The sequence below is a fragment of the Eschrichtius robustus genome, chromosome 2 (assembly GCF_028021215.1).
Source record: "Eschrichtius robustus isolate mEscRob2 chromosome 2, mEscRob2.pri, whole genome shotgun sequence".
Lineage (NCBI taxonomy): Eukaryota > Metazoa > Chordata > Mammalia > Artiodactyla > Eschrichtiidae > Eschrichtius > Eschrichtius robustus.
This window is the reverse complement of record NC_090825.1, coordinates 12059392-12075363: the sequence shown is the minus strand read 5'-3', so window position 1 is coordinate 12075363 and position 15972 is coordinate 12059392. Positions and strand designations below refer to the sequence as shown.

At 44.8% G+C, this 15972-nt stretch overlaps 1 protein-coding gene across 4 annotated transcripts in view; it reads right to left on the bottom strand.

Annotated features, from left to right (window-relative positions):
• Positions 1–15972, bottom strand: part of TRIO (trio Rho guanine nucleotide exchange factor) — a 372926-nt gene that overhangs the window by 165097 nt on the left and 191857 nt on the right. For all 4 annotated transcript variants that reach the window (XM_068535156.1, XM_068535157.1, XM_068535155.1 and 1 more), the window contains exon 10: positions 6277–6399. In XM_068535156.1, the coding sequence (XP_068391257.1) occupies positions 6277–6399 (123 nt within the window). The remainder of the gene's footprint in view (positions 1–6276; positions 6400–15972) is intronic.

Genomic DNA, 15972 nt, shown 5'->3' with positions numbered 1-15972 from the left:
CTCCGTGTGTTCATAAACGTACGGATGAGAAACGCTAGCTTTGGAGCACTTGCTCTGTGCCCCGAAGCAGCCCTGTGACAAGGACACGATTTCACTTCTACTTTATAAGCCAGGACACCGAGACAAAGAGGTGCAGAAACTCAGCCAGCAGTCAGGAGAGCTGGGACTGTCCCAAAAACAAAGGCCTCGGCCAGGGGTCCTCTCAGAAGGGAAGGTTGAGTCACTCAATCTTAGACTTACAGCAGGGAGGAGGTGTCAGGTAAAGCAGGCTGTTTCTGAGTCTGAAGAGACTGGACTCCCCTCTTCCACCCACTGCCCTGTCCCCAGGGTATCTCCCCCGGGGCCCAGTTCCTGGTCCATGGGGTGGGGTACCAATCCCTGCAGCGAGGACTGAAAGAGATACCGCAGGGCCAGGCCAGGGTGGGCCCAAAGAGTTTCCTATTTTCTTGAGAAGTAAATTAAAATTGCACAAAGTCCTAGGTCTCAAGAAACACAAGAGCCTTTTCAAAGGAGGATCAGACCTTCTCCTCCCTACAATCCACAGCAGCTACAGCCTGGGTCTTACCCAAGATGGCCAGAGGCTATATTTAGAAACTGGTAAAAAAAAAAAAAACAGATGGGTTTTCTTGATCTTAGGAAAGACAGGAAAGGAGGAAAACACAAGCATGTCACGCCTGAATTGCAGGTGTGCCGAAAGTGCCCACGTGCTGTGCTCGGGGCACCCTCCCTGCAAAAGATGCATGAGTTCAGGAGAGACCCCGGGGGTTAGAGAATTGGCCTGATTCGCTTCTAAAAATCCAGAATGAATGTTTAAGGTCTCCTGCTTTCCTGAATGCCACACTTCTTTATCCTGGAAGACAAGTTAATTATATCGCACACAAAAAAAGTTACTGACAGAAATGGCTTCCTGGAGAACAACTTCGAGATGTTTACGTCTCTGGAAGGTGATCTGAATCCCAGGGGACAAGCAGACATGAGAGAAGGCACCTACGGGAAGATGCTACGCCAGAGATGTATCGACTCCTATTAGAGAAATCTTCTGTGCTCTTGAAACCAGCTTCTTCCTTGAACCAGAATGTTCTCAGCTTTCCTGGCTGCTGTACTCATAGCTTTTTAAATCTAAGAAGGGACATTAAACTTGGACGATTATTTAGAAGGTAAAAGAGCAGGTGACTGTCAAAGAGCACCTTCCTTTCCCAGAGTCACTTGCAAAAAGCTTCACGTGGAAAGCATTGCTAATTTCTTTTTTAAAGCTCCTGCGTGAGCATGCGCCGTGGCTCCATCTGCCACGCTCTAGAAATTCATTAGCACGGAGTCATTGGATAGGATCTATCTACTCAACAATCACGGTACAACATAAAGAGGGAATGGATCTTCAGATCAGTCACGAGGAGGTTCTCGGGTCTGCCGAACTGTGTGCCAAAATGGTCCAACACTTCCTGATGTGGCTCTAGCAGTGTCTGAAACAGCCCGAGACCAGGGGCCTCGCAGCGAAGTCGAGGGCCTGCAGAAGTCACACCGGCTGCACAACTCGCTGCCACCAAGTACACAAGAGGCTCTTTTCGGGTTCCCCCTTCTCAGAACACTAGAACTGTTCTACAGAATAATCTATATTTAGTAGGTCTTAAATGAATTCAACCGTAAGACTTTTGACACTTCCTTTCTGAATCTCTGTCATGTTACTTTATCATGTCATGTTTTGAAGAAGCTGACTTTAAGAATAATTCATTAAATAAACTGCTAATTCAATATCTTGAAACTAAAGATTGTCTAGAGACAATTTAGAATTCATTTTACAAAGCACCCTTCAAAACACAACCCCAAGACACACACTAACTCACCTTAAACTTAACCATGAAAAAGAAATTTCTTTTCCCTAAACCCAAAATGTGTTTTACCTTTGTGAGTACGTTTCAGAAAATGAGAAAAGGCTCTTTATTAAGCACTAAAGATGCCTCTGTTCCTATTTTTAAGGTGCCTCCAAAGGCCATTCTGTCCAAAAAATACATACATCTAAAGCATGACCGTAGATCTCCCTCTGCCATAGGACTGGTATTATACTTTGTTTTGACAGAAAGCAATCGAAGACAGGAGGGTGGAGAAGGGAAGGTGGGGAAGGCATTCCCTCCAGTGGCCTCGCCCCCTGCACCAGAGCAAGACTGATGTCATCGTCTTCTCTGGGAAGAGGCAGACGGCTTTCCATGAATGAAGCTACAAACACAGAGCGTGATTTGGCTCGATACCCAGGCCACTGTCTGTCTAGCCCAGATCTGCTGCACGTGGTCTTAATAAAGCGCGGCTCCTTGTGGAGCCACTTCACGGGCCAGACCTCTCCTGGCTTAAAATGCTACCCTCCTCCCTCTTAGGCCCCTCAAAGAATCTTTATTAAACAAGCTGGGGGGGCTAGAGAGAGAAGCCCACTCTATTTCTTCAGGTCTACAGCCCCCTCCCAGCTTACTACGTTTAATCTGTTCTTATCGTAGAGGGGTCCAGGGTGGCCCCCCGGTGTACTCTAAGGCAGGGCACGTTCCTTTCAGAACCAGCCTGAAGCGGATCTGTGATGCGTAGTATCTGCAGGTACACGGGCGGCGAGCACCGGACTCCAGAGCCCATCAGGGACCACTCGGGACCTGTCACACGACACACACTGAGGTGGACGCGTGTCTGTGGACAGAAAAGATCAGAGACTTTCGCCCTAAGGCAAGTGGAGGGGATTCGTCATACATGAGGGGCTGGTCCCCTTCACAGCCAACCACGACAGACTGCTGAATGCCCACTCTGGGCAACGGCACGTCCCTGGGTGCCTCCTGCCTACAGTTTCATCAGCCAGAGACGCAGACACCGCACGGCCGGCGCCAGGGGCGATGCGGAGGTAAAGTGCACAGCACTCCCTCTGAACCAGCGGTATCTAAAACATGCACCAGCATCAAGCGACATTCTCCAAGAGACGGGAGGGCCTATAAACATTTCATGCCAGAAGGAAAAGAACTAAGAGAAGGAGAAGCTGGAGATGCTGGGCCAAGAGGCCAGAAGTGAGGGGCCAGGTCCCGGCAGGGGGTGGAAATGAGCACAGGGCCAGGTCCAGGGCTGAGCGCTCAGAACCTGCCCCCCGGTGGGTTTGCAAAGGAGGGAGGCCTGCAGAGAGGGGAGGCTGGGTGTCTGTGCGTGGCTCCCCAGGCCCTGGCACAATGAACCCCTGGCACACGACTGGTGATTGTATGAAGACCAGAGGGAGGGAAACTGGGTGCAGATGTTTGCAAAGTGAGCAAAACGTGTCTACATTTAAGGTTTTTGTTTTTTCATGCACAGTTCAGACTCGGGCTTAAGGACTTTCAATTTAAGGAAAAGAGGGCCAGGTACCCCTTAGAGTCCCAGGGTCAATGTGCCAAAGATGATAAGAAAGCAGCGAGACTCGGCCGGGGAACAGCGGGAGCTGACAGGCCCCTGGCCTTTCTCTGAACCAGGGGTAAAGGCAGTCCTCCCTCCGCTCTGGGGCTCGCCCTAGAAACCTCAAGACGCAAACGTGTCCTACAAAGAAAGTGTCTCCCTCTTGCTGCCCCCTGAGCCCCTGTGTTGACGGCTTTGATTGTCATCTTAGATCTGAAGAAGTAAGATTACCATGAAAAGATAGGGCGAGGGTCGCCACAGAAGGCACCACAGGAATTAAAGGGAGGGGTCAACAGGTGCTGGATCCACAGGAGGACACTCGGCAGGCCAGCGCCTTCACACTGGAACACGCTCGGGAAGGTGCGAGGCGGGGGCCGGGGCGGTCGAGCCCACGGTCACGGGTGAACTTGCTACTTGGGGCAGGAGTCTCCTCTGGGTTTGGTTGTTTGCAGTCCCGCCTCTTAGATTCATTGGTGCCTGAAGTCTTTGCTCAGAGGATCCAAATCTCACATCCATCCTCAAACCACATGGCTACAACAGTAGCTTATCTTATGGAAAAATCAAGGGGAGATGGAACACATTTCCCACATTTCTTCTGCTACGAGAGGAAGGCAAAATATTTTGCAGCAACCTAAAGTAGGGACATCACACGTAATGCAGAAAAGAAAAATCCAGAGACCCATCCCGATGCGGCAAGGCCGCTGATGAACACAGAGCCTCTTCCATCCCGCTTCTAAGATCAAGAATGCAGAAGGCTGGGTTGTCACTTTTACTTTACATACAGAGACTTTTACAGTGTAAAGGAGGTAACTTTTTAAAGGCATTTTCCCTGAACAGGACTGAAGTGCAGTTTGCCTTCTTATCCCATGACTCTATCTCACATCAGTTTCCAGGGTACAACTGAACCCTCTGTCATGTGAAACCCATGGACGCACCCACTCCTGCTTATTTTGGTGTTATAGATTTTGAGACTAAATCATTAGATGTATATTGATACTCTTCCTTTTATAATTGAAGGTTCTCTTTATTTCTAATAATGTTTTTATGCTTTCAAGTCTATTTGCTTAATACCAATAGTCCTATACCAGTTTTCATTTGCTTATTATTTGCCTGGTGGATCTTCTTCTAACACTTTACGTACTTTCAAAATTCCTGAGTATTTATGTTTTAGGTTTGCCCTTTGAAAACAATACACAGTATGATTTTTTAAAAACTATTCAATCAGAGAATCTTTCTTTTAACTGGTATAATCTATTTTGCATTTACTGTAATTACTGCTATTTGGGGACAAATTGCTACATCTTATTTTGTGATTTCCGACATGATTTTTGTTGTTCTCCTTTCTTTTGCTTCCACTAGATCCATTTTCCTGAGTTTTTACTTATCTGGTTTTCTGTATTTCTTTTCTCTTTATACTTATGGGAAGCGGTGCTTTCTATCCCTGCATTTAGTAGTCATTCAAAAATGCTCACACGCACCCCTGTCTTTACAAATCTAAGATAAGCAACACCTCCTGCCATCCCCTCAGGACACCTCTCCACCTTCTGTGTTCAAGTGCTCCGGGGCTTTGCTCCGTCCTATTTTTAACTACCCCCCAATTCTACTGTCTTGTGTCTAAATGGTCAATCCTTTGATTTACAAACATATTTACCAATTTCTGTGCCCATTACTGACCTCAAGCCTTTCTTCTCATATTTCCTTTTTATTCATTAAATTAACTCATTCAACAAATACTGCTGGATGCTTAGCTGCACCACGCCAGCCTTGTTCTAGGCGCTAGTGACAGAGAAGTGAACAACACAAAATCCCTGCACTCGTGGAGTTTAAATTACAGTGGGTGCTTCCATTATTCTGACTAAACTACACACTTCAGTTCTCCTGTAAGTAAGTGCATGGTAAACTCTCTTGGTCTTGGTCTACATTTTATTCTCACTGTTGAATGATAGCTCCACTGGGTGTGGAATGCCGGGTTCAGAGTTCCTTTCCCTCAGGACTCCATCCCACTGTCTTCCAGAATCTGCAGTTACTGGTGAGAAGTCAGCTAAGAGTCATTCTCACGGTTGTGATTTTGTTATTTCTCTCTTCTTGTTGTTGAGACTCTGCCTTTGGTGTTCCTCTGTTTTACCATAATGTGTCTCAGTTTGGATTCATCCTACAATTTCTTTTTAAAACAACTTTTACCCTAGCTCCTACAGCTTCCACATATATATCATGGCATGGTAATCTCTCCCTCCTTCACCCCTCTTTCTTTCAAAACACAAAACAAAATGAAAGGCACATTTACCAATGTGGGAAAGACCTGGGCGAGATGCCATACATGACACTGTCACACACACCTTACTTCCTCTCCAGCAGCCCTCACTGTGCCTCCTTTACAGGTAAAAAAGTTAACCTCAGAAAGGTTAAGAGACTTTCCCAAAGCCACACAGCTGGTGAGCATTACATTACAGCCAACATTCCAACTCCACAAATCTCATGCTCTTAACATACCACACCCCTGCCTCCTGTTTCTGAAGCACATGACTTTAAAAGAAATAGAAAAGGGAAAAGAAATGCTGGCCCATCATTACAGAAATTCAAGGACTGTTATTCTCTGATTATGAACTGGAATTTTACAAATTAGTCAACAGACACTTGTACAAAAAATATGGCAAAAATATCCAAGACATTTTTCTGTTTCAAGAACTTCGCATTTACAAAAGGGTCAACTGTCTAAATCATCTTTCTGCCCAGGCAATGACAGCTTCATCTGAAATCTGAGCATTATCTCTGAATCACCTTCAAACATACCTCATTAAAGCTAACTCAACAGAGATGGGGTTAAAACTGTAATTCAAAACCAACCACTTAGGTATTTATGGAAGAAAACAGTAAAAACCAGTGTTTTACCTGTGCTACTTCTTCAAAATCTTCATGACGTTTCTGCAAAGCTCTGGCCCGATGGAGAGATTTCCCCACACCTGTATGTTTGCTCAGAAATGCTTCTCCATGGTTCTCAATCCAGTCCAGCACCTACAATGAAATACAGATATATATGCCATAAAAACCACCCCTGCCTCCATCAGTTTTAGGGCTCTCCATTAACGATACAGTCTCTTATCTAAATTCTATAAGAAACAAGAAACAAAGGAGAAAAAAACTGGGAGTAACTGGACAGTAATCTAACACGTTGAGAATTACATCTTCTGTCAGCTTTCCCACCACGATTTTAATCAGCTCTTACTTTAATAGTGCAAGTCTGTCCATATATAAATATTACATGCAATAATGATTAAATTCAATCTCACCTCAGTTTATGCATGACTGAGCCAACAAAACTGCCTGGGTTTTGTGTGAGACAGTGGTCATCAAGTCACAGAGGAGCAATTTAACTTAACATTTTTATAAGGCTCAAAGCTTCACAACTCAGACAGTTCAAGTTTAACTACAGAGTTCATGTTTTTCTGTCTCTTCTAAAAGACTTGAAACGTGTAAGTAAAAACCCAAAAAAACAAAACAGTTAAATGCCTCGGTCCTGGTCTTCGAGGATAATTTATTCTATAAACTAAGCTGCTGTGAAAGCTAAACATTCCATGAATTTAAATACATAAAAGTTCTTGCTACTTGAAATCCACCACACTAAAGAAAAAGAGTAAAAGTAAAGCTGGGCAACCCAACGTTTTTAAGTCACAGCTGGGGCTGAGTAGTTCACTGGCTACTGTACTTGAGAAGTTGCAAAGTGCCGACATCATCAAACAACATATTTAAGACTACATCAAATACACATTTGTCTCCTTCCGATGGAGAGGGGATAACCAGCAAAAAACTAAGTCAGTGACGTCTTTAGCCAGAAACTTTCGCTAAAAGATATTTAAATATCTGAAGACATCTGTTCATGTGTTGCAAAGTACTGAAGGCCACCTCGGATTCTGCAATTGTTAACCATGGTAACTAAGGATGCAGATCAAAACGATCTTGGACTAAAGATCTGCCTGGAGCCGCACAGCTAGGACAGTGGTCTAGAGGGCAACCTGGAAGGGGACCAGTCACAGCCCTCCACTAACTGCAAAATTAAGGGGGCCTTAGGGTGGGGAATGCAATGCACAGCTTGGGGAAGACAGTGGATAATACTGCAGTACCGTGTGCGGACAGGTGGGCACTAAATTTATCCGGTGATTGTTTCACAATGTACGCAAATGCCAAGTCACTACAGAGTACACCTGACACTAACCTAACACTGCATGTCAACTATATTTCAGTTAAAGTAAATAAATACAAGGGGCGTTAATTTGAGGTTCATGGCTACAGAAGTGATCCCTTGCCCTTTGTTACCTCCGCCACTGAGAGATCAGTTGTGCTGACAGACATCTAGATAAAAAGAGGCAGCAGCTAAAGGCCTGTCCAGGGACAACCGGACTTGTCATCTTCCGCTCTACACCAGTGACCTTCTGGTCTGACTGAGGGTCCTTTCTGCATAGGGCTTAGCGAAGTTAGTAGTGCATATAAATAAAATGGCTCTCGAACATGAATAAATCCCTGGTGGTCCTCTGTAAAGAGCCTTGTAGAAGGAGCAGGGGTGTGTGTGTGTGTGTGTGTGTACGCACACACACGCATGTGGGAGGACAGGGTGGGGTACAGAGGTCAAGCCTCGCAGCGGCTGCTCAGGATAAAGGTACACGCTTACCTTATTACCATAGTTCATTCCTGAACCCCCCTGTCAACACCACGCTCTGCCAGTCACCCGGGGTCACACTATCCAAGTGATTCCTACTGGATCCATTTGTATTCTGTCTGTCCACCTCGCAGTCCTTCTGAAAGCTCCCTCTTTACCCTTCGTTTCTAGCCCCCTGCCCCACAGACACGGGGTAGCCTTTCTGAGCCGCAGCTTCCCGCCTGCTCAGTGGGGATAATAATGGGGGTCTGTGAGTTGTCAAGCACCTTAATATCCTGGCGTGGCAGGTATACAGCACACAAGCCAACCCCACCCACAAACTGTCACCAGAGACAGCTTCCATCTAATGTCAAGCTCTTTGGTAGCACAGGCTATGAAATATTCCATTGCTTTTTAACCAGTGCACTTAGTACATTATTTTTCTTTCTTGAGATTAAAAAGAGAGAGACCTTCAGTATCACCATTAGTAGGTAATACCACATTCACCACCTGATATCAAGCTGCTGTTTAAATGACAGTCTCTTAGTACATATTACAGAACACAGGTCCTGTCTCACTCCTAAAGAAATGCCCAATGAGAATTTCAAGATGTCTCAACTTCAAAGAATGGATACAGTTAATGGAATGTGCCTTTGGGTATGAGGCCAGCACCAGGCAGAAGACCAGGATCAACTATATTAAGCTTGAAAAGAGTTGAGAGATATGTAAGTAACACCTATGCCACTTCCACTTGCCTATCAGATCTGCATGAAAGACTAGGAGACTCTTTTTTTAAACCACAGCTACAGTATCTGCTGTATATTCCTCAACATCGTGTAAAAAGAAAAATCGAGGTTTGGTTAACAGCAAACCTGATGAGTACTGATGACTCAATGCAGACTTGAAGTAAGGGTACAATTTCAAAAAGTAAAAGACAAACACTATTTGTCTAAAAGTAAAAGACAAACTATTTGGTAGAAAGAGCTGGAGGGAGCAAAATATAGTCTTTTTTAAAAAATAAGAATTTGTTTTTTCAAGCCCAAGAAAAGTTGCTTCAGAAAGCATAAGTTGGAAATAAAAGCTATTATGAACCAACCACTCAGGGTTACAAATGGGTTACAATTTTTCTTTTATTAGTGGTTCCTTTTCACAGAATTGTAAATACCAAGTGAAATTATATTTCCAACAAACATGACAGTAATTTAAAGAAGACTGTATAAATTCCAAGCACTTTTTAAAAACAGTCACAGACAATTATGAAATCCAGCTCATATTCAAAACCAAACTTCCCCACAAGGCTTTTGCTTCTCATTACAACTGAGAATGTTTGCCAGATTGCCAAGGAATCCTGAATGAATGTACCTGCCCAAGGAGCATTTGAAAGACAAGCTTGTGGAACCTTTCCATTTAAAACATAAAAATATTTGCAAGTCAGGGGCTCCATCAAGCTAGTCCAGCCGGCCCCCTCCCTGACTCAGCCGTGGTGGCAGCTGCCCTCTCCCTGCCTTGTGACCTTCACCTGAGGAACAACTTGCTCTCTGCAGCCGGCTCGAGGAAAAAGGGCAGAAGCCGGTCCTTCCCACGGGCACCTGGTTCACAGGCAGAAGAACAAGGCTGGGAGGCCGACAGCGCCCCCTCCCTGTTCGGGGAATGTGGGGCAAGCTCGTTTCTCTGTACAACAGAGTCCTGTAACAGGCACCATGATAGCCCCAAGGTCAAGGTCGCTCCAAAGTGAGCCACCAAGACTTAAAACACAGATAACTCTTCTCAGCATCTAAGTCAAGATGTCAGCTGTGCAGACAATCTCACAGATTGTTTAACTCCCTGTTTGTAATGTAATTATGAGATTGAACGTGACGATGGCAGTATGATGATGCCCATCTCTTAACGAATAATTGCACTGCTGTCTGAGCACCTGCTATTGAAGCCGGCCCTGACGTCCACTACACCACCAGTCCTCACGGAGAGCTGGATGCGGGCACGTCGTGACTCTGTTTCACGCATGAAGACACAGGACCAACGGCTACCAAGTGGAAGAGCCAGGCTGTGGACCTGGACCCAGGAAGCAGGGTCCATTCTCTTAACCTCTAGTCTCCACTGCCTCTTCAAGTTGGCACAGCTGGCACACAGGTGGCAAACTGAGGAAGGAAAGAGCTGCTTTGCTTCGAACAGTTCAGGCTATTGGGTAAATGACCTCTGATGAAGTGACACTATTATAATAGACAGCAAAATGGGGGGAGGTGAACCGGCAAACACCACCACGCCTCAGGAACTGGCCACTGTTGCCTTTTCTACCTTCACTCATGTGGCCGGGTCTGGCCATCCTGTACAATCTATCTAGCTCTAAACTAATTTTCTGCCATAAGCCCCTACTACCTAATATTCACTATGCTTTGTGGATTAATATTTCTAAGTAATTACTATTTAAGAACTTACAACTAAATACTAAACCCTTGTCAGAGAGGAGACATTCTCAAGGGCCTATGTGTCAACAACATGCAATATAAAGACCAATGTAATGACATTCTCCTTTGAAAATGCAGAGGTGTTTATTTCAAATACTTACTAGAACAGCCTTCTATCATCACCATGCACCACGTCATTGCCTCTGGCATCATCTACTGAGAGATTATTCTGTGCTGTGCTTGAGAGGGCAATACAGGTCCATAACCCCTTATCCACAAAAAGCTAAAAACAGCTCTGAAATTCCAAATATTTTTTCAAAACTTGGTCACAAAAAGTCACTAGCGATAAGACCTGACCTGAGGCTACTAATAGTCTTTACTGACCCCTTTGGTGTGAGTTCTTGAACGTTTGGCTGCAGAAATCTCCATGTGCTTGATTACGGGGGGCTGCCCAGACCTCACCAGAGTGTGTATCATAGTGTATACACACTGTTCTCTTTCTCAACTCTGAGAGATTCTTAATTCCAAAACATATTTGTCCCAAGGGCTACAAATAAGACAGAAGACTTTTATTATTATCTCTATTAAGCAAGAACTGGACGCTCCGGAAAGTTAAGAGCCCAGGAAAGAACACCTAGTAAAAAAGAGAAACAAACACAGGACTTCAAGACTCCAAACATAGGCTCCTACCCCTCATTATATTGTGTTGCTTTATGAAATGTAAATACTATATGAAAACCTTTAAAATATTTCTAACATTAGAGTTCCAGCGCTAAGATTTACTGTTTGTAAAAACTAGACCAGACCTCTGACATAAAACCACCAAGAGCACATTAAGCTTATCTATTTTTACTGGGAACTCTGCATGCAAATGGTATTCAGGGAAAGCATACAAACATCTGTCAATTTTAGTTACTGTTTTTAAAGAGACAAGGCCTAGTGAATCAGTGTTTTCTGTCACAATAACGAGAGTTCCCGCTAAGTCAGGGGTCCTCAACCCTGTTAAGACCCAGGCCGCACAGCAGGAGATGAGCGGCGGGCAAGTGAGCGAAGCTTCATCTGCTGCTTCCCGTGGCTCGCATTACCGCCTGACCACCCCCACCCACTCCAGTCCGTGCAAAAAAACTCTCTTCCACGAAGCCGGTCCCTGGTACCAAAAAGGTTGGGGACCGCTGCTCTAAGTCACATTTTAAGCACACAAAAATGAAACAATTAACTCTGCTGATTCTATATTCAGTTTTAAAAACTACGGTTACATGAAACCAATGAAAAACAAAGGTAATTCTAAAATATTCTGAATTTGTTCTTTGTTATATAAAATCAGATTTTCTAGTGGCAAAATATGAATTTCCTCCCAGCCCTACCCTAGATTCCCTATAAAACCAAAACTAACCCAGTTTCACTTACTTTAGTTACTTCCTTGTTCAACAGGCTGGCTGTTATTTAAATCATCAGGATACCAATCTAGAAATGGACACATATTATGGTTCTAGTTCTGCTTTTAAATAAGTGTTCCTGACAGAAGCATTTAGATCAGAGCTTTCTTGATGATCAAATCAATGCTATTTTAGTGATTATAACAAAGGATGACCGAACAACTAAGCCACATCATTTGAAATTTGCTAATCTCAAATGGGGGACCAAAAAGGAGGCCTGCTCTTCGACAACATAACTTTTATTAAAGGCCAGTGTTTCAGCCACTGCCGCAAGGAGGACATCCAGTATTACGCTGTTAATGACACTTCATCACGAAGCTAAGAATCAGAAGTGAGGGAACCCACACACCCCTGCCATCTTAGCCTGCCTGACACTTTCTTCCCCAGCGCTCAGAGCGTACTTTACTCCTGAAGCCGGCCTCCTAGTCACGCTCTTCCCTTTCCAGCGGAGGCCAGGCTACGCCATCAGCTGCTCAGAGAAGAACACGAAGCTGTGAGCTGGGAATAGCTGGGCTCGGGACTGCTGGGGGCTGGGAGTCAGCGCCCTCTCTCCCTTGCAGCCTCCGTTTCCCCTCATCCACTCCTAAGGTGAATGCAAACAGTGAGTGAGAAAGTAAAATGTGAAGAAATTTAAAAAGTCTCCTTCAGTAGCTATTTTCCTTTGCAGTGATGGGCAACTGCAGCTTCTATGAAAGCCCCTCCCCAGAGCCTGAGAAGCCCCACTTAAATACTCCTTCTTAAGTAAGATGTCAATTTGGCTCTTTGATTAGCTCAGAGTGAAGCATTCTCCCCAGGTCAAGAGCAGTGACGCAGTTAAAAACCCACTAGGCTTCCTGCAGCTTCGGCCAAGACGCTCGAGTTTTTGGAGTCTGGGGTTTTTTAACCTGGAAAATGAGGGGCTTGGCCTGACATGATCACAAGGGCCTCTGGCTCTAAATTCTGTAAAGTGCGTGGCATAACATTTACAGTGAAATGAAACAGACACAAAATTCCACACGCATCTGTGGGCTCTTGGGGACTGAGTGAAGAAAGAGTAACGTTCTAGGTCCAGCATTCACCGCTGCCTGACAGTAACGACCATCTCCACCCACACATTTCTTCTCTCCAGTGGAGCCAAGAACTCTCCATTTCTTCAATCATTGTATTTCAAAATTAGAATTAAGTTTGTTCTAAAAATATAATCACTCTTTTTTAAAAATTCATTTTATTTATTTGTTTTTGGCTGCGTTGGGTCTTTGTTGCTGCGCGCGGGCTTTCTCTAGTTGCCGCGAGCAGGGGCTACTCTTCGTTGCGGTGCACGGGCTTCTCGTTGCGGTGGCTTCTCTTGTTGCAGAGCACGGCTCTAGGCACGTGGGCTTCAGGAGTTGTGGCTCGCGGGCTTAGTTGCTCCGCGGCTTGTGAGAATCTTCCCGAACTAGGGCTCAAACCCTGTCCCCTGCATTGGCAGGCGGATTCTTAACCACTGCGCCACCAGGAAAGCCCCTACTCTTTTTTTAACTTTTTATTTTATATTGGACTATAGTTGATTAACGATGTTGTGACAGTTTCAGGTGTACAGCAAAGTGCTTCAGTTATACATATACCTGTCTCTATTCTTTTTCAAATTCTTTCCCCATTTAGGTTGGTACATAATATTGAGCAGAGTTCCCTATGCTACACAGCAGGTCCTTGTTGGTTATCCATTTTAAATGTAGTAGTGTGTACACGTCAATCCCAAAGTCCCTATCTCCTCCCCCACCCCCATAACCAGAAGTTCCTTCTCTAAGTCTGTGAGTCTGTTTCTGTTTGGTAAGTAAGTTCATTTGTATCATTTCTTTTCAGATTCCGCATATAAGCAATAGATATTCTTTCTCTGTCTAACTTACTTCACTCAGCACGATAATCTGTAGGTCCGTCCGTGTTACTGCAAATGGCATTATTTCATTCTTTTTAATGGCTGAGTAATATTCCATTGTATTATGTACCACATCTTCTAATTACTCATAATACGGAAATATATTTTTTTTAAAAAATGGTTTCTAGAACATTTCAAAGTACACTAAACCTAATGCTCACTTGGAAAAAGATGCTATTTAAAAAACCTCAGTCAAGTTACACACAGCAAACATATGATACAGAACACCAAATGCCCTGCGTTGCAAGAGCTCCTTCTGCTTAACTCCCATGAGAGCACAGGAAAAGCCAGGAGCGTGTGCTCCACACACACTTTCTTGGTTGGAAGGGAGCCTGGGCGAAATCAGGGAAGAAGGGCTCAGAAGGAGGCTGGCAGGCTTCTAAACTTTTACACCATCCATCCATCCATCTTCCAAAAAAATTTAAATCACTTCTCCTGGCATTACCGTAGTTTTAATTACATAAGTACATTAACTTTCTTAAGGAAAACAAAGAACCTTAGGACGGGAGGGAGGGAGGGAGGGAGGGAGGGAGGAAAGGAGGTAAGTAGGTTACTATTCATATAGTCTCACCTTGGATACTCCCATCATACCCCAACCAAACCATCACTCTACCAACACGGGTTAACACCTTTAGCAATTTTCTAAACTTTTAAAAATTACTTTTCTCATTCTTAATTTGGAAATAAGTATGAAATAGTCCAAAGTTGTCCAAGAAAAATCTTAATATGTCTAGATGTTATCTAGGAAACACGTCCAGACTTATGTATACCTTAAGTCTAGTTACTGAACTACAGAAATACACATACACACATGCATGCGGTCTTCCCTGTCAGCTAATCCCTGGGCACTTTCCTCTTAGGGGACCCTGGCAATTTGGCTGACACTCAACGATGGGGAGACCAAGCTGCCTGGGGCTTGTTCTTGGCTCTGCCCGCTCCTGGTCATCCCGACCCCTGAGTGAATGTGTCCTCGACGTCCCACCCCACTGGCTCACAGCGCCAGCTCCCGCGCCCTGCATTCCTGTATTGCATCCACTGTGGGGAAGAGATGCGTCCCTTTTCCCACCCTTTTAACCCCACCATTGAGCAGTCGGCTCCTTCCGAGCTGCGGTTACTAAGATTACTCTGACAGTCAAGTCTCTTCTCTGTTTCTACGACAAAAGGTAATGAAAGCTGGCTCCAGATCCACCAGAGAGGTCAACAGTTAGCCTCTATCTGCTCCCAGCAGGTTCCCAATCCCTAATCAAACACTCGCCCTCCAGTACTCCCTAATTCTCACTGAGAAGCTCTCAGAAAAGATGGCCATTTTCTAACCATTCTTATCAGGAGGCACAATAAGATCTGTGAGCCTGGGAATGTAAACAGAAGAGAGCGTTAAATCACTACATAGCGAGGGCTGTATAACGACCCTGAGGAGAAAACCCCATCCTTCGGACTTAAATTAATGAGCACAGGACAAATGAGGTTCCGGAACCTTCCCTTAAGAGCTAGGTCCAGTGTAGGTGGAACCTCTGGGTCAGGCATCACCGAGGGATGACTTTTACTGGCAAATGGCTAGCAGCCTAGGACCCAAGGCAGAACTGTGAAATAGCTTCTCCGTGGACCTGAAACCCATTTCTTTATGTTCAAGAGGCCAAAATCGTCAATATTTTAAAGATCTCACACACTGGCAAAATTCCCAGGCAATGAAATTACCCCTTCCTTCCTCAGCCACCCCTAACTCCCCAACCTTAATCGAAGCTCCTGGTCCCTTCATGAAGATCTCCCAGTTAGATGACTTCATTGCAATGTAGGGCCAATCCTCCCCCATTCCAGAATAAACAAAGAGACTAACTCCAAATAATCTTTAATTAGCAAAATTGGGGAATTCCTTAAATTTCTTCATCTACTCATTCATTCATTCATTCAGCAACTACTGAGCATCTACTATCCCAGACGCTTGGGAAACACCAGAGAATAAAACACAGACCACTGCCCCGATGGACCTTAAGTTCTGCCCTCCAGGACTCCCCGCTGACTTGCACGTTGGTCCACGGTGGGGCCCGAGCCTGTCTCTTCACCTGGAATCTTGCTCTCATACCGCACTTGTCATCCTGCAACCAGAGCAATCTTTCCAACACGAGTGCATCCTGTCATCTACTCACGCAGCATCAAGTCAAAACACATGGCCTACGGGTTTGAACTCAATGTGGTGAAACGGGGAAAACACTAACCCCTCCA